We start from the raw sequence: 26,519 nt of genomic DNA, 5'->3' as shown, positions 1-26,519 counted from the left end.
AGGTCCTTTCTCTGTGATAACTCCAGCTGTGTCAAGTTGACACAAAACTAACCAGTACACCAGCCTTTGTTGTGTAACCTTACTCTCCAGTTTATAGATATTGGTTAAATAAAATGGCTACAGCCAATTACTGGTGGGGAATATATGTGGGTGGAGTTTCAATACAAGACTGGGGGTCCTAGGTAGAGATCATGAGGAGAGAAAGAGGTGAAGGAGGGAGAAGGAGAAAGAAGATGGATGAAGTCTCCATTAGATATGATGGATCAGGACCAGGACCCATTGAAATGCCCCCCCCCCCCACCCCAGGACAGACTGGTAGAGGAAAAGTAACCCAGGCAAGACTCAAACAGCAAGTACTGTGGGAGCACAGTCTAGCATATAGAAAAATATATGAGGGGTATGTTGCCCAGTAATTGTGCTAAAACTGATTTATTAAAAATCTATAGGACTCTGCATTGATTTCTGGAGGCTAGTCAGGCCATATTTATAACTAATATAGTTATTAAATGGCATTTAAAGATAACATTTAATGATGGCCAAGACTCAGTGTCATAAGTGGGTCTTAAAAGATGTCTTTGAAGGTAAATAGAGTGGGCAGTGACTTTATAAAGGTCACAAGCATAGCTAGGGAAGGAGTAGGAGCAAATGTTAGATAAGGAATAGTTTGAGCTTGAGATAACATACCAAAAATTAGCAAAGTATGCATAAAGAATAGTGCATGTTAAACTGACACAAAATGGTGTTGTGCCCTAGAAAACTGGTAGGTGACCCAAAATATTTTAGCAGTGGCAGAGCAACTGAGTCAGAAAAGCAGGCTCATGCTGTGCCATCAGTTTCATTTTTTTCTTTCTTTCTTTCTTTCTTTCTTTCTTTCTTTCTTTCTTTCTTTCTTTCTTTTTATTTATTAGTGGTTCTCTCCCCTACAATTTAGTGACTTCTTTAGATTTTTATTAGGTATTTTCTTCATTTATATTTCAAATGCTATCCCAAAAGTCCCCCATACCCTCCACTCCCACTCCCCTATGCACCCACTCCAAATGCCCTAGTGTTTCCTTGTACTGAGACCATAAAGTTTGCAATACCAAGGGGGCTCTCTTCCCAATGATGGCCGGATAGGCTATCTTCTGCTACATATGCAGTTAGAGACATGAGCTCCGGGGATACTGGTTAGTTCATATTTTGGTTCCACCTATAGGGTTGCAGACCCCTTTAGCTTCTTGAGTACTTTCTCTAGCTCCTCCATTGGGAGCCCTGTGTTCCATCCAATAGCTGACTGTGAGCATCCACTTCTGTGTTTGCCAGGCACCTGCATAGCCTCACTAAAGACAGCTATATCAGCGTCTTTTCAGCAAAATCTTGCTGGCGAATAAAATGGTGTCAGCGTTTGGAGGCTGATTATGGGATGGATCCCGAGTTTGGCAATCTCTAGATGGTCACATTTTCAAAAAATGGTGCTGGCAGAACTTACAGTTATCATGTAGAAGAATGCAAATCTATCCATTCTTATCTCCTTGTACTAAGGTCAAATCTAAGTGGATCAAGGAACTCCACATAAAACCAGAGACACTGAAATATATAGAGGAGGAAGTGGGGAAAAGCCTCAAAAATATGGGCAGAGGGGGAAAATTCCTGAATAGAACAGCAATGGCTTGTGCTGTAAGATCGAGAATTGACAAATGGGAACTCATGAAACTGCAAAGCAAGGCAAAAGACACTGTCAATAAGACAAAAAGGCCAACAACAGATTGGGAAAGGATCTTTACCAATCCTAAATCAGATAGGGGGCTAATATCCAATATATATAAAGAACTCAAGAAGGTGAACTCCAGAAAATCAAATAACCCCATTAAAAAATGGGGCTCAGAGCTAAATAAAGAATTCTTACTTGAGGAATACCGAATGGCTGAGAAGCACCTGAAAAAATGTTCAGCATCCTTAATCAGGGAAATGCAAATCAAAACAACCCTGAGATTTCACCTCACACCAATCAGAATGGCTAAGATCAAAAATTCAAGTGACAGCAGATGCTGACAGGGATGTGGAGAAAGAAGAACACTCCTGGGCTGGTGAGATGGCTCAGTGGGTAAGAGCACCCGACTGCTCTTCCGAAGGTCCAGAGTTCAAATCCCAGCAACCACATGGTGGCTCACAACCATCCGTAATGAGATCTGACGTCCTCTTCTGGAGTGTCTGAAGACAGCTACAGTGTACTTACATATAATAAAAATAAATAAATCTTTAAAAAAAAAAAAAGAAGAACACTCCTTCATTGTTGGTAGGATTGCAGGCTTGTACAACCACTCTGGAAATCAGTCTGGTGGTTCCTCAGAAAATTGGATATAGTAGTAACGGAGGATCCCACAATACCTCTCCTGGGCATATGTCCAGAAGATGTTCTAACCGGTAAGAAGGACACATGCTCCACTATGTTCATAGCAGCCTTATTTATAATAGTCAGAAGCTGGAAAGAACCCAGATGCCCCTCAACAGAGGAATGGATACAGAAAATGTGGTACATTTATACAATGGAGTACTACTCAGCTATTAAAAAGAATGAATTTATAAAATTCCTAGGCAAATGGATGGACATGGAGGGCATCATCCTGAGTGAGGTAACCCAGTCACAAAAGAACTCACAGGATATGTACTCACTGATAAATGGATATTAGCCCAGAAACTTAGAATACCCAAGATACAAGATACAATTTGAAAAACACATGAAACTCAAGAAGAACGATGACCAAAAAGTGGACACTTTGTCCCTTCTTAGAATTGGGAACAAAACACCCATGGAAGGAGTTACAGAGACAAAGTTTGGAGCTGAGACGAAAGGATGGGCCATCTAGAATTACTTTTATTTTTTAAACATCTTTTAGATTTACTTACTTTCACTGGGGAGTGGTGGTGCACGCCTTTAATCCCAGCACTTGGGAGGCAGAGGCAGGTGGATTTCTGAGTTTGAGGCCATCCTGGTCTACAGAATGAGTTCCAGGACAGCCAGAGAAACTCTGTCTCAAAAAAAAAAAAAAAAAAAAAAAAAAAGATTTATTTACTTTCACTTTACACATATAAGTAATACTCATGAAAATAAATTTCGAATGCCAAAATTGGTATATTGAGTCTGGAGAGATGACTCAGGAGTTACAAGCACTTGTTGCTCTGGCAAAGGACTCAGAGTCAGTTTCCAGCACGCACAGAGTGGCCTACAACCACTCATAACTCCAGTTCGCAGGGATGCAAGCCTTGTTTTACCTCTAGAGTTAGCAGGGTTGCATAGTACACATACATGCAGGCAAGAAAACTCATCTACATAAAATAAAATAAGTCTTAAATTTGTCGAAGAAAAAAGTATATATTTGCCCTTTTTTCCAGTCTACTCTGCAGTACATAATCACTGAAAATGGTTAACTTTTAAAATGTATAAGTAGTGTACCAGCCCTGGGCCATCTTGGGCATGAAATTGGTGGACGGTCTCACTGTCCCCAGAGGACTCTATATACTGCAGGCACCCTAGCACACCCAGGATCCTAGAAATCAGTGGCCTGGGTTAAAGACAAAGCATCTTAGAAAAACCAAGGAGATGGAATTATAAGAATTGTTGCCTGGAATTTGAATGATGGCATCTTAATTAGAGTTGTAATTTCTTTTGTAAAAATTATTTTTGACCCTGAGCACCTTCCCCAACAGAGGAGAGCCAGCCTGCAGAGAAGGCTCTGACAGCAAGACTCAGGTGAGAATGCCATCTTGTATCCAACCCAGGAGAGCATGCAGGCCACAGAAGCAACAGAGCTTCTTGGACAGGGCCCCTTCAGCCCTTCATCCTCAGCCAGGAAACAGAGCTGAGACTCAGACCTCTGTGCACCTTCCCTGCAAGAGGAAAGCCTGGCTGCAGAGAGTGCTCTGACCACTGGTACTCAGGAGAGAATTTGACTCCTAGGAGTGCTGACAGAGGCTAACAGAATCACAGGAGGAACAAGCTCCAGCCAGAGACAGCTAGAAGATATAACACCAGAGATTACCAGGTGGCAAAAGGCAAACGTAAGAATCTTACTAACAGAAAACAAGATCACTCAGCATCATCAGAATCCAGTACGCCCACCACACTAAGTCCTGGATACCCCAACACACCCAAAAAGCAAGATTCAGATCTAAAATTATATCTCATGATGCTGGTAGAGGATTTTAAGAAGGGTATTAATAACTCACTTAAAGAAATACAGGAGAACACTGCTAAACAGGTAGAAGTCCTTAAAAAGGAAACACAAAAATACCTTAAAGAACTACAGGAAAACACAACAAAACAAGTGATGGAATTGAACAAAACCATCCAAGATCTAAAACTGGAAGTAGAAACAATAAAGAAAACATAAAGGGAGACAACTCTGGAGTTAGAAATCCTAGGAAAGAGCTGGGCGTGGTAGCACATGCCTTTAATTCCAGCACTTGGGAGGCAGAGGCAGAAGGATTTTTGAGTTCGAGGCCAGCCTGGTCTACAAAGTGAGTTCCAGGACAGCCAGGGCTATACAGAGAAATCCTGTCTCAAAAAACAAATCAAAACAAAAACCAAACAAACAAAAAAACCAAAAACAAAAACAAAAAAGAACAAAAAAAAAAAGAAAAAAGAAAGAAAAAGAAATCCTAGGAAAGAAACCAGGAACCATAGATGCGAGAATAAGCAACAGAATACAAGAAATGGAAGAGAGGATCTCATGTGGAGAAGATTCCATAGAAAGCATGGACACAAGAATCAAAGAAAATGCAGAAAGATCCTCACTCAAAACATCCAGGAATCCAGGACAAAATGAGAAGACCAAACCTAAGGATAATAGATATACATGAGAATGAAGATTTTTCAACTTAAAGAGCCAGCAAATATCTTCAACAAAATTATAGAAGAAAATTTCACTAACCGAAAGAAAGAGATGCCCATGAGCATACAAGAAGCCTACAGAACTCCGAATAGACTGTACCAGAAAAGAAATTCCTCCCGACACATAATAATCAGAACAACAAATGAACTAAACAAGGATAGAATATTAAAAGCAGTAAGGGAAAAAGTTCAAGTAACGTATAAAGGCAGGCCTATTAGAATTTCACCAGACTTTTCACCAGAGACTATGAAAGCCAGAAGATCCTGGACAAATGTTATGCAGACCCTAAGAGAACACAAATGCCAGCCCAGGCTACTATACCCAGCCAAACTGTCAATTACCATAGATGGAGAAACCAAAGTATTCCATGACAAAACCAAATACACACAGTATCTTTCCACAAATCCATCCCTTAAAGGATAATAAAAGGAAAACTCCAACACAAGGACAGAAATTATGCCCTAGAAAAAAGAAGAAAGTGATCCTTCAACAAACATAAAAGAAGATAGCCTCAAGAACAGAATCCCAACTCTAACAACAAAAATTACAGGAAGCAACAATTAGTTTTCCTTAATATCTCCTAAAATCAACGGACTCAAGTCCCCAATAAAAAGACATAGACTAACAGACTGGCTACATAAACAGGACCCAACATTTTGCTGCATACAGGCAACTGACCTCAGGGACAAAGACAGACACTACCTCAGAGTAAAAGGCTGGAAAACAATTTTCCAAACAAACAGTCCAAGAAAAATGCTGGAGTAGCCATTCTAATATCGAATTAAATCGACTTCCAACCCAAAGTTATCAAAAAAGACAAGGAGGGATGGACTAGACGCCCATCACTGGGAAGAGAGCCCCCTTGGTCTTACAAACTTTATATGCCCCAGTACAGGGGAACATCAGGGCCAAGTAGTGGGAGAGGGTGGGGAGGGGAGCCCAGCGGGGGGAGTATAGGGGACTTTTGGGATAGCATTTGAAATGTAAATGAAGAAAATATCTAATAAAAACAAAAATATCTGTCATGAGGGAGAGAATAGTTTTAGCAATGGCTATAATTTCTTATAGGATATAAAAAGCTATTGCAACTCTTATTATTAAAAATACCTATCACTTTCACAAGCTTTGGTTTGTAAATCATAATTAATTTACATACCCTTTTAAATCAATAAAAAAGCTTCACTTCAAAACTCAAAAAAAAAAAAAAGACAAGGAGGGGCACTTCATACATATCAAAGGTAAAATCTTCCAAGAGGAACTCTCAATTCTGAATAGCTATGATCCAACTGCAATGGCATCCACATTTATTACAGAAACTATAGTAAAGCTCAAAACACACATTACACCTAATACAATAATAGGGGGAGACTTCAAAACCCTACTTTCATCAATGGACAGAACCTGGAAACAGAAACTAAACAGAGACACATTGAAACTAACAGAAGTTATGAAACAAGTGGATTTAACAGATATCTACAGAACATTTTATCCTAAAACAAAAGGATATACATTTTTCTCAGAACCTCATGATACCTTCTCCAAAATTGACCATATAATTGGTCACCAAACAGGCCTCAACTGATACAAAAATATTGAAATTATCCCATGCATCCTATCAGATAACCACGGACTAAAGCTGATCTCAATAACAACATAAATAATAGAAAGGCAATGTTGAAGTGGAAACTGAACAACACTCCACTCAATGATAACTTGGTCAATGAAGAAATAAAGAAATAAATTAAAGACTTTTTATAGTTTAGTGAGAGTGAAGCCACAACTTACCCAAACTTATGGGACACAATGAAAGCAGTCTTAAGAGGAAAATTCACAGCTCTGTATGCCACCAAAACGAAACTAGAGAGAGTATACACTAGAAGCTTGACAGCACACCTAAAAGCTCTAGGAAAAAAAAAATAGCAAATTCACCTAAGAGAAGTAGACTGCAGGAAATAATCAAACTCGGGGCTGAAATCAGCCAAGTGGACAGAAAAAGAACTATGCAAAGAATCAACCAAACCAGGAGCTGAATCTTTGAGAAAATCAATAAGATAGATAAACCTTTAGTCAGACTAACTAGAGGGCACAGGGACAGTATCCTAATTAACAAAATCAAAAAGGAAAAGGGAGACATAACAACAGAACCTGTGGAAATCCAAAGCATCATCAGATCCAACTACAAAAGGCTATACTCAACAAAATTGGAAATCCTGGATGAAATGGACAATTTTCTAGACAGATACAAGGTACCAAAGTTAAATCAGGATCAGATTAATGATCTAAACAGTCTGATATACACTAAGGAAATAGAAACAGTCACTAATAGTTTCCTAAACTAAAAAAGCCCAGGAACAGTTAGTTGGGTTTAGTGGAGAGATCTATCAGACCTTCAAAGAAGAGCTCATTCCAATTCTTCTCAAACTATTCCACAATATATAAACAGAAGGTATTCTACCTAATTCATTCTATGAAGCCACAATTACTCTGATACCTAAAGCACACAAAGAACCAATAAAGAAAGAGAACTTCAGGCCAATTTCCCTTACGAATATCTACGCAAAAATACTCATAAATCTGCAAACAAAATCCAGTAACACATAAAAATTATCATCTGTCATGATCAAGTAGGCTTCATCCCAGGGATGCAGGGATGGTTTAAAATATGGAAATCCATCAACATAATCCAATTTATAAACAAACTCAAAAACAAAAACCACATGATCATCTCCTTAGAAGCTGAGAAAGCATTTGACAAAATCCAACACACCTTCATGATAAAAGTCTTAGAAAGATCAGGAATTCAAAGCCCATACCTAAACATAATAAAAGCAATATCCAGCAAGTCAATAGCCAACATCAAACTAAATGGAGAGAAACTCGAAGCAATCCCACTAAAATCAGGGACTAGTCAAGGCTGCCCACTTTCTCCCTACCTATTCAATATAGTACTTGAAGTCCTAGCCAGAGCAATTAGACACAAAAGGAGATCAAGGGGATACAAAGAAGAACGAAAGAAGTCAAAATATCACTTTATTTGTAGATGATATGATAGTATATATAAGTGACCCTAAAAAATTCCACCAGAGAACCCCTAGACCTGATAAACTGCTTCAGTGCAGTAGTTGGATATAAAATTAACTCAAACCAATCAGTGCCTTTCTCTACACAACGGATAAACAGGTAGGAAAACAACACCCTTGACAATAGTGACAAATAACTTAAAATACCTTGGTGTGACTCTAAGGAAGTGAAAAATCTGTATGACAAGAACTTCAAGTCTTTGAAGAAAGAAATCAAAGAAGATCTTAAAAGAAGGAAAGATCTCCCATGCTAATGGACTGGCAGGATTAATATAGTAAAAATTGCTATCCTGTCGAAAGAAATCTACAGATTCAATGCAATTCCCATCAAAATTCCAACTCAATTCTTCACCATTTTAGAAAGGGCAATTTACAAATTACTCTGGAATAACAAAAAACCTAGGATAGCAAAAACTATTCTCAACAATAAAAGAACCTCTGGTGGGATCACCATGCCTGACCTCAAGCTGTACTGCAGAGCAATTGTGATAAAAACTGCATGGTACTGGTACAGTGACAGACAGGTAGATCAATACAATAGAAATGACGATTCAGAAATGAATCCACACATCTATGATCACTTGATTTTTGACCAAGGAGCTAACACCATCTAGTAGAAAAAAGACAGCATTTTCAACAAATGATGCTGCCTCAACTGGTGGTTATCATGTAGAAGAATGCTAATTGATTGATTCTTATCTCCTTGTAAAATGCTCAAGTCTAAGTGGATCAAGGAACTCCACATAAAATCAGAGACACTGAATCTTATAGAGGAGAAAGTGGGGAAAAGCCTCAAAGATATACGCACAGGAGAAAAATTCCTGAACAGAACAGCAATGGCTTGTTCTGTAAGATCAAGAATCACCAAATGGGATCTCATAAAATTGCAAAGCTTCTATAAGACAAAAGACACTGTCAATAAGACAAAAAGGCCAACAACAGATTAGGAAAGGATCTTTACCAATCCTAAATCAGATAGGGGACTAATATCCAATATATGCAAAGAACTCAAGAAACTTGGCTCCAGAAAATCAAATAACCCCATTAAAAATGGTTTACAGAGCTAAACAAAGAATTCTCAAATGAGGAACATGGAATGGCTTGGAAGCACTTGAAAAAAAAATGTTCACCATCCTTAATCATCAGGAAAATGCAAATCAAAACAACCCTGAGATTACACCTCACACCAGTCAGAATGGCTAAGATCAAAAATTCAAGTGACAGCAGATGCTGTAGAGGATGTGGAGAAAGAGGAACACTCTTCCATTGCTGGTGGGATTGCAAGCTGGTACAACCACTCAGGAAATCAGTCTGGCAGTTCCTCAGAAAATTGGACATAGTACTACCAGCAGACTCAGCAATACCACTCCTGAGCATATACCAGAAGATATTCCAACTGGTAATAAGTACGCATGCTCTACTATGTTCATAGAAGCCTTATTTATAATAGCCAGATGCTGGAAAGAACACAGATGTCCCTCAATAAAAGAAAGTATACATAAAATGTGGTACATTTATACAATGGAGTACTACTCAGCTATTAAAATTAATGAATTTATTATTCATTATTTATTATTCTTATTTATTATCCTTAGGAAAATTGATGGATCTGGAGGATATCTTCCTGAGTGAGGTAACCCAATCACAAAAGAACACACATGATATGCACTCACTGATATTTGGATATTAGCCCAGAAACTTAGAGTACCCAAGATACAATTTGCAAAACACGTGAAACTCAAGAATAAGGAAGACAAAAGTATGGATACTTAGCTCCTTCTTAGAATGGGGAACAAAATACCCATGGAAGGAGTTACAGAGACAAAGTTTGGAGCTGAGACAGAAGGAAGGACCATCCAGAGACAGCCCCAACCTGGGATCCATCACATAAACAATCACCAAACCCAGACACCATTGCATACACCAGCAAGATTTTGCTGACAGGACCCTGATGTAGCTGTCTCTTGTGAGACTATGCCAGTGCCTGGCAAATAAAGAAGTGGATGCTCACAGTCATCTACTTGATGGAACTCAGCATCCCCAATGAAGGAGCTAGAGAAAGTACCCAAAGATCTAAAGGAGTCTGAAACCCTATAGAAGAAAGAACAATATGAACTAACCCAGGAGAGCTTGTGTTTCTAGTTGCATATGTAGCATAGAATGGTCTAGTAGGCCATCGATGGGAGGAGAGGCCTTTGGTCTTGCAAAGATTATATGCCCCAGTACTGGGGAATGCCAGGGCCAGGAAGCAGGAGTGGGTGTGTTGGGGAGCAGGGCTGGGGGAGGGTATAGGGCACTTTAGAGATAGCATTTGAAATGTAAATGAAGAAAATATCTAATAAAAATTGTTTTTGAACAAAATAATTAGATGGGGGTTGTTTAAATAAAGTAAAATAAAATAAAATCCATAACTAGTAGTTGGTTATAAGTAGTATTCATTTATTTAAATTGTAAGAATACTTAGTACTGATATGTGGTATACAATCACTCAAGTTTTGTTAGATTTTATCAGTGGATTTGTCCTGAGGGAACAACACAGGAAAAAAGTTCATCTTTATTTTGTAAAAAAAAAAATGCTCTAAAGTTATGACTGAAGAAAGATGTAGAATGAGTAAAATGGTCTTAGCGAATCAACTGAGGTGATTTGACCAATCTAATTCTTTCACTATTTGAATTAATGCTCCACATTTAGGGCCATCACTTGTACCTATACACTTGTACCTGCTTGTAGTTGCAAGTCAGTTTTATAGACATTATGAAAAGGTAGGTTTCAGATCCCAGCCTTTTTGTATAAATAGAATTTAACTTTTGAGGAGCTGTTGAACAGAAATTTGCAAGTTAAATTCATCAGTAAATTTATTTTCTTCTATAAACATTGATGTTTGGCTACTATAATGTTCTTGGCTTAATGTGCTTCATTTATATTCATATTAACAATAAGAGTAACAAAACCGCAAAATTATCTGAGAATTTTTGAGAATTTTTTGAAAATTTTAAAAGAGTACAATGCAAGGCTAGGTTTAGTGGCCACCTTATAGTACATGGCTCGGTCTTGCATGGAAAATAACTGAACTTCTGTTTCACAAAATGTTATAATATTCAATATCCATAAAAAGACTTTTTATATGAGTGAGCATTCATAATGCTAAGTCCACACAAAATATGTTTCCATATTTTAATATTTTGTAAACTCTCCAGTAAGTAAATGATTATATAACCCAAGGGAAGATTATATTTAATTTTGTTCTGTTGCAATGTTGTTATTACTTTACTTGAGTTATATGAGTCAAAAGCATAACTTTCGATCTCTAACTCATGCTAAGTTATATATCATATGTGTTATGAGGCTAGTACAATTTGTTTTGTTTTGGTTTTGTGGTGGGTATCCACTTTTCTCAGCACCATTTAAAGAAAGACAATCTTTTCTCTATTTTATATTTTATCAATTTGCATTAAAATTTAGTTAATAATGCATACTCATATTTTGGAAGGTGCAATTTTGTTCTATTGGTCTATGTAGAATAATGAAGTACCATAATGGTTTAATAACTATTTCAATTCAATTTGAATGCAAGAAATGTGAAGTTTTTAGCTTTGTTTCTGATCACAATTATATTGGTATTTGAATATTTTTAAGCTTTATTTTTATTTATATGTTTTCATGCACACATGCCATGTGTGTACTGGTGATTGTGCAGGCCAAAAGATGGCATCAGACTCCTTGAATATGGAGTTACAGGCAGTTGTGAGCCAGTATATATGAGTGCTGGAAACTAAGCTAGATCCTCTAGAAGACTAAGTGATCTCTTAGATATTGCTCTATTTTCTGTGAAAAAGATATCATTACTAATACAAGTCTCACAAAGAAAAGTATTTAATGGGGGATTGTTTATAATTTCAGAGGGCTAGTCCTTTTTCATGATGGTAGGTGGTGTGGCACAAGGCAGATAGGCATGATAGCTTTAAATCCTGACCCAAAGATAGACACAGAGAGAGAGAGAGAGAGAGAGAGAGAGAGAGGGGGGGGGGGGAGAGAGAGAGACTAAGCCTAGGGTGGACAATTGAAACCTCAAAGCCCACCTTCCAGTGACACATCAACTTCTACAAGGCCACACCTTCTTGAATAAGACCTCACCTCCTAATGCTTCCGACACAAAGTTTACCAAATGGGGACTAAGTGTACAATGATATGAGCCTATGTGGACCATTCTCATTCAAACCACCACAAGTAGGCAAGTGATCTTAACTACTCAGCCTGCCCTCCATCTTACATGTTGTATGTGTTAATATGAATTAAAAATTTGTGTTTTATGTCATTTCATGTAATAGAATACACAGTAATACGGTAAGTCTTTCTTTTGACATCAACTTTAGATGAGCATACTTTTATTTCTCCAATATATTCAGCCTCCTAATAATTTCTATTATAATTTAGTTGAAGATTTCTATATTTCCTTCTAATTTTATATATAGATAAGTATTATATATAAATTCCATGTAAATACTAAAACTAGCAAATTTGCTATAAAACATGTTACAAAAATATCAAAACTATAACATCCCTGAAGAGTGTCAATGAAAAGATGCCTCAGCTGTTAAAGGCTATGTAAAGGAATGTTAATCCAGCAACACAGCTACTCTGGCAAGGGATCACCTACAGAGACTAAAATCTGTGTGATTGGGCTGGAATAGAGACATGCTTTAGTACATAACATTAACTCCTCTGACTGGAATACAACATGGCTTCAGTACACATCTTTAATCCCAAACATCTATTGGAGGGGAAGTCAGAATGACTAGACAGAGTCAGAGTGTTAGGGTCCAAGAATCAAAAAAGAATGATACTGAAGACTCAAGTAGTATGCAAAAGTAAAGAGCATTTATTCACCTGAATTTTCTGCATGCAGGGGTCTCTCCATTTTAGAATGGAGATTACTTGTGAGCTTGCGGGCCCAGCTTTTATTGTGAGTTAGGGGAATTCCAGGGAGGGAGCTATGGGTCTTTTTTGTTTTTTTTAACCTTAAGTGGTTAGTTCTACCACTAGAGGTATGAGTAATTCCACTATTGGCTAGGGTCTGGAGACCACCCTGAGGGTTTGCTTATTCATTCTAGCTACCTATTCTTACTTCAGTCCAAATAACATGGTGTCCTCGGATTGGTTGCAGACTGCTATGATTGGCTGACCATAGGTTCCTGGATCTGGGATCACATTTCTGGGGAATAGAAATTTAGGCCTAGTCTCACAAACTGCCAGTTTGCAGCCTATCATGGGTCAGCCTGGCAGTAGCTAACACTGTCCTGTCACTCCCCACTATGATTTGTAACTGAATGAAATCATTCATTCATCAGTTCTTTTTCCCTAGGTCAAGTCATTGGCCAAGGGGTCAGTTGGGACCTAAGAATTATTATTGCCAAAACTCCGACCTTTTTGACTTAGTATCTAAGCTGTAAGGCAGGGTAATGGACATCATATTTTTTTTTCTGTATCTGATTCCCGCTGGCATTAGGATGTTGTCAAAGCGGCCCAAGAAGTCTGAAATGCAAGTCAAAAGCTGGGCAGTGGAGCGTTTATCAGAAGCATCTGATTAGGCAATCCAGCAGAAAGACAGGGAACCTTCATATCGATTGAGCTGGTTAATCATGGGCATTCAGCAAGTCAGAAGTCAGCAGTTTGCCCTCCTCAGGTGGTCCCTGGAAGTCAGTCAGGTAAAAATCTTCTGAGACAAATATAGACTAAGGAAAGAAGTTAAGAAATCCCAAAAACAGACAGGGAAGGAGCAAAAGGATGAGGAACTGTTGGAGTGTAGTGTGGAAGGGGGATAATGACTGGACTATAAAAGAAGATTAAATAATAGTAATAATAATCAGTAGTAGTAGTAGTAGTAGTAGTAGTAGTAGTAGTAAAGAAATCCCAAAACCAAGCGGAAATCTTATTTTTAAAGGATCAGTGTGTATACTTATCTGGAGTCCATTTGATTTGTGGCAGGCAGATCTAAGTCTTAAGACTCTTATTCCCTGAACCTTATGACCTTATGTGAGCTTTAGTTTACAAAAGGGTGTACATTAGTAATTTACCTCAGTATTGAAATGCATACTTTAGAAAAACTATATAGCATGTGTCTGTAATACAGCAGAAGTAAACTCATGCCTCTTGAGACTTAGTAAAACTATAGGTTTGGGTCAAAAGGCAGAGAACATTCTTTTCTTAGTCTAGAGGGCTACATACACAGATTGAACAGAGATGTTCTTGGCATGATAAGAAGCACCTGTAGGCCTATATCAGAAGACAACCAAAGGGAATTCAAAATCTTGACCTTGAGACTGAATGTTTATATTAATTGTTCCATTAGGTTATCAAATCTCTATTGAGCAATATTAAAATTTTAACACAAATGAGGGAAATAATTCTGAAACATTATACATTTTTAGATACTTTAAATCACTTTATTATACTTCTACAACTTGCATCTATACACCTTACATAATTTTCACACCCTCAGAAGGTACCTTAGCTATGATATCCTCAGACCTATATATGGCTTAGAACACTCAGAACTTCCATAGACATTGAACCTTTTTCTTTCCATCTAATCATTTGTCAGAGACATGAGTAGTTATTATTGAGAGCAGTTATTACAAAGCAAGTTTTAACCAATGCACTAACACAGTATTGGATTACCTAGGTATAAGGAGCTAGTTGCCTGTTGTCTAGCTGTTAATCTACAAGTAGCCATCAATGCAATCAGAGAATTTGAAGAAGGATAAGTTGAAATGACAAAGACTGGTGTATATTCCATTACCCAAACAGTTGCTCCAGGATCCTGCATCTCTGGCCCATAGGGCAGGGGCAGTCTGAACATCAAACCCAGAAGATGAAGAGGCTTTTCCCGTGGAAGAGGAACATGAGAGAAACTGACCTCACCTTGTCTAAAGCAACATGTGGCAATCATTCTCCAGTTATCCTGTTTGTCCACAGGTCAGGCCAGGCCCTGTCAACAGGTGAAGAATTGGGGCAATTATGCCAAGTGGTTATTATACCACAATTTAGGTGGTATCCGTAGTCATTGTGACCATCTCTTGTTGGAGACCTTGGGGAGTCACTGTTAGGATTTGTGAGTTTCTGTCCATCAGGGAAAGCTTAAGAATATTAGATGCCCTATTCAGCAAATCTCTGATAGGTGTGAGGGGCAGTATTTACCTAGGATATCCGAGTTAAACCATCTTTGTTGGCTTTTAGTTATCTGCTCTAAAGTGTGCCTTGCAAGCATAAAGCAGGAGACTAAAGCTTAGTTAATTAACTGTATCCGTTTTAGCCTATCAATCCCTGTTACGTTTAAGTCTTAAGATTCACTTTTGAACTGAAGGTCTTCTAATATTAAAATAAAACTTTTTCACCCAAAGACATATTCCATAAGGTGACTTAAAACACGACAGATTTCTGTAAGATTTAGTTTAGACTGAAACCAGTATCAGGACAGGACAAAGTTAAAATGGCAGAATACTTGCTGAGAGAACTCTTATCTCTCTTTGGACTACTAGAGCCTGGCCAAAACTCAGGCAAACTGAAAGGGGGGAGTAGATTTAAAAGCCAGTGACTTTTAACTTTTAATGTCTTAGTTTTTTGCAAACTGGGACTATGATGGCTCTGAGCAAGAAGGGTTTCCTCTTTAAGCTGCAGTATCTTGTTTGACTATGGATCATTGTTTTTCCTGTGTCAGATTTTTACAGTTTTTCTTGACAGGAACTGTAGCCCTTTTTTTTTCATTTTAAGACCTTTTGTTAAAATATCTACTATTTTTTATCATCAGGTTTATAGCCATCATCATAGGGACTGCTTGAGCTTTTTCCATTAAGTTGTCCCTCCCCATAGGTTTAGAACCTCATTGTGGTTGTCGAATAAAAATCTTTTTTATTGTAAACATCACACCAACAAATATATTTAATTATTTAATAAATTTTAAAATGTCCCATAGTTTTATATATATTTACCTAGAACTTTAAGTTCATTCTCCAATATCAAAATAAAGTATCCATTTTTAAAGACTCAAGTCATAGAGAATAACCATATTATTTAAAAAACAAAACCAATTGTCAAAAAAAATATTAAAGTTTTTAAAAATCCAACGTTTCTAAACTCAGTACCACATGTATTATTTTCATGTTACAAAGTTTGGCAGCTAGCAACAAAAGTTCTTGAATATAAATGAACGAAAGTACAGATTTATTACCCCATTAAAGAAATAATTTTATGTCCTAACTTTTAAAGTCTGGTTCTAGAACAAATATTAACCCAATGGAAAAGTATCTTTAGAGACTTTGTCTGACTCATGCCATGTGTTGCTGCCCAGGATAGCTTTAACCCTGAGTTGTTTTAAACCAAGGATCTGTTACTGATATTTTAGGTTATTAACCATGTATCATAAATTATAAATTAATATTTTATAATCAAGATATGAAGAACAAATTAACGTAAATATTTGAGACCAGTCAAAACTAGACATGCAGTAGCCACATACATCAATATATTTAAAACAAACAGACAAAACTTTATTTACTTTAGCTGTAATTTCAAGAAATAACTATGTACTTTCCACTGAATCAAATTCTCAAGGCACAGATATTTTGTAGCAGAACTAGCCATCAGCTTCCTTAGCAGAGAAAATGAGAAACTGCTTGTGTCCCTTTAAGAGCAGCTTGTATTTGATCAAGCAGACTACTGTTTGGTGTCATTTTGATTCATTACTGGAGGTGGGACTTTTCCAGCAGTGTTCAGCTTCTAGCTGCAGGTGCAGGGCTTTTGAGAGCAGCACTAGTTTAGAAATCCCTGTGTTAAGACTGAGTTATGGGTGAACAGCAAGCAGATAAGTTTGACTCATCTTTTTTTTTTTTTTTTTTTTTATGAAACAGAGTAAGAATCAAACCAAATTTAAGAATGGCATGCCCAGGGGATCTGACAATGACGTCTCAGACTGCAAATAAGAGAGACATGTTAAATGAGCCTTTAGATGGCCTGTTTGGAAGTCTGGCCATTCAACCTGGCAGAGCAGTGGAGTGGAAAATGTGGGAGGACACAGTGCTCTCTTGGCAAAGCTGGGAAAGGTAAGGGCTGGAGGCAGGACAACGATCTGGGTGTGCTGCAGACCTGCAGTGAAAACCTTTTTCTCCTGTGTGAATTCAGGCAGTAGAAGAAGGCTATTTTCTTTTTCTTTTTTTTTTTAATATTTTTTATTAGGTATTTTCCTCAATTACATTTCCAATGCTATCCCAAAAGTCCCCCATACCCTCCCCCCACTTCCCTACCCACCCATTCCCATTTTTTTGGCCCTCGCCTTCCCCTGTACTGGGGCATATAAAGTTTGCATGTCCAATGGGCCTCTCTTTCCTGTGATGGCCAACTAGGCCATCTTTTGATACATATGCAGCTAGAGTCAAGATCTCCAGGGTACTGGTTAGTTCATAAGGTTCTTCCAACTATAGGGTTGCAGATCCCTTTAGCTCCTTGGGTACTTTCTCTAGCTCCTCCATTGGGAGCCCTGTGATCCATCCAATAGCTGACTGTGAGCATCCACTTCTGTGTTTGCTAGGCCCTGGCATAGTCTCACAAGAGACAGCTATATCTGGGTCCTTTCAGTAAAATCTTGCTAGTGTCCAATGGGCCTCTCTTTCCAGTGATGGCCGACTAGGCCATCTTTTGATACATATGCAGCTAGAGACAAGAGCTCTGGGGTACTGGTTAGTTCATCTTGTTGTTACAACTATAGGGTTGCAGATCCCTTTAGCTCCTTGGGTGCTTTCTCTAGCTCCTCCATTGGGGGCCCTGTGATACATCCAATAGCTGACTATGAGTATCCACTTCTGTGTTTGCTAGGCCCCAGCCTAGTCTCACAAGAGACAGCTATATCAGGGTCCTTTCAGCAAACGCTTGCTAGTGTGTGCAATGGTGTCATCGCCCCAGTACAAGGGAACGCCAGGGCCAAAAAGTGGAAGGGTGGGTAGGGGAGTGGGGGCGGAGAGGGTATGGGGGACTTTTGGGATAGCATTGGAAATGTAATTGAGGAAAATACGTAATAAAAAATATTTTTAAAAATCTTGCTAGTGTATGCAATGGTGTCAGCGTTTGGAAGCTGATTATGGGATGGATCCCTGGATATGGCAGTCTCTATATGGTCCATCCTTTTGTCTCAGCTCCAAACTTTGTCTCGGTAACTCCTTCCATGGGTGTTTTGTTCCCAATTCTAAGAAGGGGCCAGATGGACTTTCAGTAGCATTCTCCTTAGTCCCAGGCTGGGTGACAAATTACATATCCGTTCTGTCCATTATTTGAATGCATTTCAGTTTGTGCAGTTCCACTCAATTCTGTTCAGTTCCTGTAGTCAATGTAATCAGTGCCTACCAAGCCAGTTCAGTCAATCAACAGGGTATCAAGAGAGGGAGTGAGGATTGCCAAAGGAAAACAGACACAATTATACCATGAATACAGACAGAACTGAGGCTGAAGCAGCTTTAAGTCTCTCCAGCTTGCTTTTACATCATTCTAGGTCCATCCAAACAACATGGTAAGTTTTTAGATCAAAGACAAAGTAACCAAGAGAAGTAGTAACCAAGAAGATCACATAAGATAGTAATTAAATAAATTTTGTAAGCAAAGGGATCACACAAGGTAATGATTAAGTAAAGTAGCAAGCAAAGAGATCACATAAGGTATAATTCAGCAAAGTAGTAAACAAAACCCAATGGTCACTGTTTCTAAAATTCTTATCTGAGCCTACTTTCTTCTCTGGACACACTGACAAATGTCAAATTCCTAGAAGCCAGCCACACCAAAAGCTCTCAACAAGTTCAATTCGATTTGCAGAGTTCAGGACCTTGTTTTCTAAGCAGAGCAATTTAGTCAGAAGTTAACAGAATCCAATTTGACTTAGTCAACTCAGAGAAGAGTTTGAGGCCGAATGAAGTTAAACCAGCCAGCCACAGTTACAAAAGAGCCAGAAAGAGTGAGGTTATTCAGCAGTAAGTCTTGGAGGTTGAAGCATTATAGGGGTAGGTTAGCAGATGGAGGCTGGAAAATGAATCCTTCAAAGTCCAGGCTTGCAGAAGATTAGAGTGTATGGAGGTTAGATAATTCCTGGTCTAGACTTGGGGATAGTTACAGAGAAATGTTCTGGACTCAGCCCAAGCAATGCATTGGTAAAGCTTTGGTACCATATGAGGAAATACAGGGCTAGGCTCACAACTAAAACACAAAAACTTGACAAAAATTCTTGTCTTGTGTTATCTATGACATTGCATTTTAACATATTTAAGTGCTCAATTAGCAACATTGTCTATGTATGTTTTACTTAAAAGAGATTGAAAAATCAGATGAAATATTAATAACTAAGAAAAAAATTAAAAGAACACATAGAATTGTTGGGTTTTTTTTCCCTCACATTCTGTAGTTTGGCCTCTTCTATTTTTTTTAAAGATTTATTTATTTATTATATGTAAGTACACTGTAGCTGTCTTCTGACACTCCAGAAGACAGAGTCAGATCTTGTTACCGATGGTTGTGAGCCACCATGTGGTTGCTGGGATTTGAACTTCGGACCTTTGGAGGAGCAGTCGGGTGCTCTTACCCACTGAGCCATCTCACCAGCCCTTCTATTTTTTTTAATAGATTTTTTTAAATTTTATTTTTTTAACTAGGTATTTATTTCATTTACATTTCCAGTGCTATTCCAAAAGTCCCCCACCCGCTACCCCACCCATCCACTCCCACTTCTTGGCCCTGGCGTTCCCCTGTACTAAGGCAGATAAAGTTTGCACTGTTTTTAAATTTATCAAATTTAATTCTCCTCATCTATAAAACCAGGTCTAGGACAACCAGGCCTGGACAGAGAAACCCTGTCTTAAAAAATTGAAAAACAAAATTAAAATGAAATTCTCAGTCCTTGGTATATTTCACAGTACTTAAACTGTTAATTTTAGAAATTAATTTTGTACTGTAATTTTCTAGACTCAAGTCTATTTTCTTTGAATCATTTGTGTAGATGAAATGAAATCTACTTCCCTTTAGAGACTATTCCCATGTAAGTGCCAATGTTTCATGCCAGCGCTGACAAGAAAACATTAAGCTTTCAAAATAGGAGATGTGACTATTTAGTGCCTTTCTTTAAGGTAATTACTATTTATGATCATGTCAAGTGACATAAGTGGCAGACTTATTAAGCCACAACGACATTGCCCCAGGCTTTCTTTTTTCTATTTTTGTAATAATTTGGTATTTTAAGAATAAATTCCCACCAAAGGCATATTTTAAAATACATCATTCTGAAAAATGCTTGTAAGTTTACACAAATGATTGTTTGGTAGCATCATTTCAGGAAAGTGGAGATGTTATAAGTATTTAAAATGTGTGATAATTTAATTAAATTACAATATATTTTATAAATAAGAAAGCTGAATCAGGGCAAAATCGAAGAAGATCCTGGGATAAAATTTTGCTGCTTCATGATATTAAAAAACCAAGGGCAATGTTTATTTTTCCTTCAAATTAAAACATTTGTAAGCTAAATTTGATTTTATTTGGAGAATAACATTACCATTAATCATCATAATCATAAATACATTAGCACCTTAACTTGTGCTAGAAAGTGTTCTAAGACCTATTCTGAATTTTGTAATTTATATAGAATAAATTTCCATAGAGACAAATTAGATAAGAATATGAGTATATATTTTATTGAGGTAGAATAAGGTTGACCAAAGAAAATGTTTGACAATATCAGTTACTTCTCAGGGTACTTTTGGTGTGTTCTCCAGGAAAGAATATTGAGTGCTCACAAAAAGAATTTACTAAAAATGTAGTTCTGGCCAAGCTTATCTTTTTAATTTGATTCAATATATTTTGTTTGCCTTGTGAGAATTTCCAATGCTTTTTCAAGATCTTAAAACTGTTCTAAAGACCCAACTTTGAGAGCATTTGAAAGAGAGGTACCATCTGAGGGAAAGATAATTGCAGTGTGGCTTTACAGATTCATTTCATCCCCATTTCTGAATGAAAGTTATTCTGTGAAACATGCTATTCTTTCTTTCTTTTTTTTCAGTAAGAAATTTCAATTTTGAAAAGACATTTCAGTAGGAAGAAATGGGTCCCAAGAGTAGGAAAATGAGTCAGAGAACCATCTCAAACCCCCCACACACACACACACAAAAAGGGTAATATTATGAGCTTTCAGGCTAATATCCACTTATCAATGTGTGCATATCATGTGTGTTCTTTTGTGATTAGGTTACCTCACTCAGGATGATATACTCCAGATCCATCCATTTGCCTAAGAATTTCATGAATTCATTGCTTGTAATAGCTAAGTAGTACTCAATTATATAAATGTACCACATTTTCTGTATCCATTTCTCGGTTGAAGGACATCTGGCTTGTTTCCAGCTTCTGGCTATTAGAAATAATGAAGTTATGAACATAGTAGTACATGTATCCTTATTATAAGTTGGAGCATCTTTTGGGTATATACCCAGGAGTGGTATAGCTGGGTCCTCAGATAGAATTATGCCCAATTTTCTGAGGAACCACCAGATTGATTTCCAGAGTTGTACCAGCTTGCAATTCCACCCAAAATGGAGGAGTGTTCCTCTTTCTCCACATTCTTGCCAGCATCTGCTATCACCTGAGTTTTTTATCTTAGCCATTCTGAGTGGTATGAGGTTGAACCTCAGAGGTGTTTTGATTTGCATTTCCCTGATGACTAAGGATGTTGAACATTTCTTTAGGTACTTCTCAGCCATTTGGTATTCTTCAGTTGAGAAGCCTTTTTTTTTTTAGCACTCTACCCCATTTTTTTTTAAATTTTTATTGACATTTTTATTTTTATTTTTTGGTTTTTTTATTTTGTTTTTTTTATTAAGTATTTATTTCATTTACATTTCCAATGCTATCCCAAAAGTCCCCCACCCGCCCCCCCACCAACCCACTCATACTTCTTGGCCCTGGCTTTCCCCTGTACTGAGGCAGAAAAAGTTTGCACGACCAATGGGCCTCTCTTTCCACTGATGGCTGACTAGGCCATCTTCTCATACATATGCATCTAGAGACACGAGAGCTCCAGGGTTACTGGTTAGTTCATATTGTTGTTCCACCTATAGGGTTGCAGATCCCTTTAGCTCCCTGGTTATTTTCTCTAGCTCCTCCATTGGGGGCCCTGTGATCCATCCAATAGCTGACTGTGAGCATCCACTTCTGTGTTTGCTAGGCCCCTGCATAGTCTCACAAGAGACAGCTGTATCTGGGTCCTTTCAGCGAAATCTTGCTAGTGTATATGCAATGATGTCAGCATTTGGAGGGTGATTATGGGATGGATCCCTGGATATGGCAGTCTCTAGATGGTCCATCCTTTCGTCTCAGCTCCAAACTGTGTCTCTGTAACTCCTTCCATGGGTGTTTTGTTCCCAATTCTACGAAGGGGCAAAGTGCCCACACTTTGGTCTTTGTTCTTCTTGAGTTTCATGTGTTTAGCAAATTGTATCTTATATCTTGGGTATTCTAAGTTTCTGGGCTAATATCCACTTATCAGTGAGTACATATCATGTGAGTTCTTTTGTGATTGGGTTACCTCACTCAGGATGATGCCCTCCAGGTCCAACCATTTGCCTAGGAATTTCATGAATTCATTCTTTTTAATAGCTGAGTAGACTCCATTGTGTAAATGTACCACATTTTCTGTATCCATTCCTCTGTTGAGGGGCATCTGGGTTCTTTCCAGCTTCTGGCTATTATAAATAAGGCTGCTATGAACATAGTGAAGCATGTGTCCTACTTACTGGTTGGAATAACTTCTGGATATATGCCCAGGAGAGGTATTGCTGGATCCTCTGGTAGTACTATGTCCAATTTTCTGAGGAACTGCCAGACTGATTTCCAGAGTGTTTGTACAAGCTTGCAATCCCACCAACAATGGAGGAGTGTTACTCTGTCTCCATATCCTCGCCAGCATCTGCTGTCACCTGAATTTTTGATCTTAGCCATTCTGACTGGTGTGAGGTGGAGTCTCAGAGTTGTTTTGATTTGCATTTCCCTGATGATTAAGGATGTTGAACATTTTTGCAGGTGCTTTTCAGCCATTCAGAATTCCTCAGGTGAGAATTCTTTGTTTAGCTCTGAGCCCCAATTTTTAATGAGGTTATTTGATTTTCTGGAGTCCACCTTCTTGAATTCTTTATATATATTGGATATTAGTCCCCTATCTGATTTAGAATAGGTAAAGATCCTTTCCCAATCTGTTGGTGGCCATTTTGTCTTACTAACAGTGTCTTTTACCTTGCCGAAGCTTTGCAATTTTATGAGGTCCCATTTGTCGATTTTTGATCTTATAGCACAAGCCATTGCTGTTCTATTCAGGAATTTTTCCCCTGTACCCATATCTTCGAGGCTTTTCCCTATGTTCTCCTCTATATATTTCAGTGTCTCTGGTTTTATGTGGAGTTCCTTAATCCACTTAGATTTGAGCTTAGTACAAGGAGATAGGAATGGATAGATTTGCATTCTTTTACATGAAAACCACCAGTGTGCCAGCACCATTTGTTGAAAATGCTGTCTTTTTTCCACTGGATGGTTTTTGCTCCCTTGTCAAAGATCAAGTGACCATAGGTGTGTGGGTTTATTTCTGGGTCTTCAATTCTATTCCATTGGTCTTGTTGCCTCTCACTAAACCAGTACCATGAAGTTTTTATCACAATTGCTCTGTAGTACAGCTTTAGGTCAGCATGGTGATTCCACCAGAGATTCTTTTATCCTTGAGAAGAGTTTTTGTTATCCTAGGTTTTTTTGTTATTCCAGATGAATTTGCAGATTGCCCTTTCTAATTCATTGAAGAATTGAGTTGGAATTTTGATGGGGATTGCATTGACTCTGTACATTGCTTTTGCAAGACAGCCATTTTTACTATCTTGATCCTGCCAATTCATGAGCATGGGAGATCTTTCCATCTTCTGAGATCTTCATTAAATTCTTTCTTCAGAGACTTGAAGTTATTATCATAGAGATCTTTCACTTCCTTAGTTAGAGTCACGCCAAGGTATTTTATATTATTTGTGACTATTGAGAAGGGTGTTGTTTCCCTAATTTCTTACTCAGCCTGTTTATCCTTTGTGTAGAGAAAGGCCATTGATTTGTTTGAGTTAATTTTATATCCAGCTACTTCACTGAAGCTGTTTATCAGGCTTAGGAGTTCTCTGGTGGAATTTTTAGGGTCACTTATATATACTATCATATCAACTGCAAAAAGTGATATTTTGACTTCTTCCTTTCCAATTTGTATTGGCTTATCTGGTTCTCTGGAGTCTAACTGCTTATGTTCTTTGTATATATTGGATATTAGCCCTCTTTCGGATGTACGATTGGTGAAAATCTTTTCCCAATCTGTTGGTTGTCATTTTCTTATTGACAGTGTCCTTTGCCTTACAGAAACTTTGCAAATTTATGTGGTCCCATTTGTAGATTCTTGATTTTAAGACATAAGCCATTGGTGTTCTACTCAGGAAATTTTCCACTGTACCCATGTGCTTGAGGCTCTTTTCTACTTTCTCTTCTATTAATTTCAGTGTATCTGGTTTTATATGGATGTCCTTCTTTCACTTGGAGTTGAGCTTTGTACAAGGAGATAAGAATGAATCAATTTGTATTCTTCTACATGCTGACCTCCAGTTGAACCACCACCATTTGTTGAAAGTGTTGTCATTTTTTCACTGGATGGCTTTAGCTCCTTTTTCAAAGATCAAGTGACCATAGGTGTGTAGGTTCATTTCTGGATCTTCAATTCTATTCCACTGATCTTCCTGCCTGTCTCTGTACCAATACCATGCAGTTTTTGTCACTATTGCTCTTGAGATCTACACAGATTGAGGTCAGTGAAGGTGATTTCCCCAGAAGTTCTCAAGATAAAATTCACAGACCATGTGAAGCTCAAGAAGAAGTAAGACCAAAGTGTGGATGCTTAAGTCCTTCTCAGAAGGGGGAACAAAATACTCATGGAAGGAAATACAGAGGAAAGTTCACCCAGAGCCTGCCCCACCTGGGGATCCATCCCATATACAGACACCAAACCCAGACACTATTGCAGATGCCAAAAAGTGCTTGCTGACAGGAGCCTGATATAGCTGTCTCCTGACAGGCTCTTTCTGAGCCCTGGAAATACAGAGGTGGTGCCCCCAGGCCACCATTGAACTGAGCATGAGGTCCACAATGAATGAGTTAGAGAAAGGACTGAAGGACCTGAAGGGGTTTGCAACTCCATAAGAAGAACAAAAATATTAACAACCTAGAGCTCTCAGGAACTAAACCACAAACCAAAAAGCACACATGCCAGGTCCCATGGCTCCAGCCACATATGTAGCTGAGTATGGCATTGTCTAGCATCAATGGGAGGAGAGGCCGTTCCTTGGTCTTGGGAAGGCTTGATGCCCCAGTGTAGAGGAATACCAGGGCTGGGAGGCTGAAGTGGGTGGGCAGGTGAGTGAGCACCCTCATAGAAGCAAGGGGAGGGAGGATGGGATAAGAGGTCTTTGGAGGAGAAACCGGGAAAGGGAATAACATTTGAAATGCAAATAAATAAAATATCGGATAAAATTGTACTTATACAAATAAATAAAATTTAATGATATACTTTAAGAAAACAGGATAGTAGCTTAAACATGTATGCAGAGTAGCAGAATACCTTTTGCTGATTCCCTTCTTGTGTCTTCAATCTCTGTGAGCTCATATTAGCCCTAATTAGTTGATTCAGTGGGACATGTTCTCCTGGTGTCTTCAATCCCCTTGACTCCTATAATATTCCCTGCCAGTCTTCCATGGCAATCCCCCAGTTCCAAGGGTAGTGGCCAAAAGGAAAACTCTGATTTAGACTCTTTCTCATTTTCTCTACATAATTTCATGCTGTTTGTCTTTGCACCTGCTCCCATCTGCTGCAGAAGAGAGGCAGTCTGATGATGATTAATCATAGCACCAATCTATTAAGTATAGTAGACTATAATTAAGAACTGTTTCCTTTATTTTGGGTGTGGGGGCAGTCCTATTTTGTTTCTACCCTAGGTAAGTAATATTACATTGTGTACATGAACAACATATTCTTTATCCATTGTTCAATTGAGGAACATCTAGGATGTTTCCAGTCTCTGGAAATTATGAATAGAGAAGCAACGAATACGGTTGAGCAAGTGTCCTTGTAGCAGGATGGAACATCCTTTGTGTATATGACCAGGAGTGGTATACCTGGGTCTTGAGGTAGATCTCTTCCCAATTTTCTGACGTCCCACCATATCGCTTTCCATACTGGCTATACAAGTTTTCACTCACATCAGCAGTGAGAGAATATTCCCCTCGATCCCCATCTTTCCCTTCCCTGGTATAAGCTGTCATTTGTGTTATTGACCTTACCTATTCTGACAGGTGTTAGATGGAATATCAAATGAGGTTTGATTTGCTTTGGTCTGATGGCTAAGGATGTTGAACATTTCTTTAAGTGTTTCTCAGACGTTTGAAATTTTTCTATGGAAAATTCTCTATTTAAAAGTGTATGCC

General features: G+C 38.2%; 1 protein-coding gene across 3 annotated transcripts in view; it reads left to right on the top strand.

Annotated features, from left to right (window-relative positions):
* LOC147004668 (uncharacterized) overlaps positions 1-26,519 on the top strand; it is a 128,054-nt gene that overhangs the window by 47,261 nt on the left and 54,274 nt on the right. For 2 of the 3 annotated variants that reach the window (XR_015047091.1, XM_085837667.1), the window contains exons 3-4: positions 14,760-14,927; positions 16,859-17,050. Coding sequence is in view for 1 of the 3 variants with exons in the window: in XM_085837667.1 (XP_085693793.1) it covers positions 14,760-14,927; positions 16,859-17,050 (360 nt within the window). In the remaining 2 variants the exon portion in view is untranslated. Of the gene's footprint in view, positions 1-14,759; positions 14,951-16,858; positions 17,051-26,519 lie in introns of all 3 variants that reach the window. The other variant, XR_015047092.1, reaches the window with a different exon arrangement.

The sequence above is a fragment of the Mus caroli genome, unplaced genomic scaffold (genome assembly GCF_978045245.1).
Source record: "Mus caroli unplaced genomic scaffold, Mus_caroli_1 scaffold_5, whole genome shotgun sequence".
Classification (NCBI taxonomy): domain Eukaryota; kingdom Metazoa; phylum Chordata; class Mammalia; order Rodentia; family Muridae; genus Mus; species Mus caroli.
The sequence above is the reverse complement of the archived record's forward strand: the minus strand, read 5'-3'. Positions and strand labels throughout refer to the sequence as shown.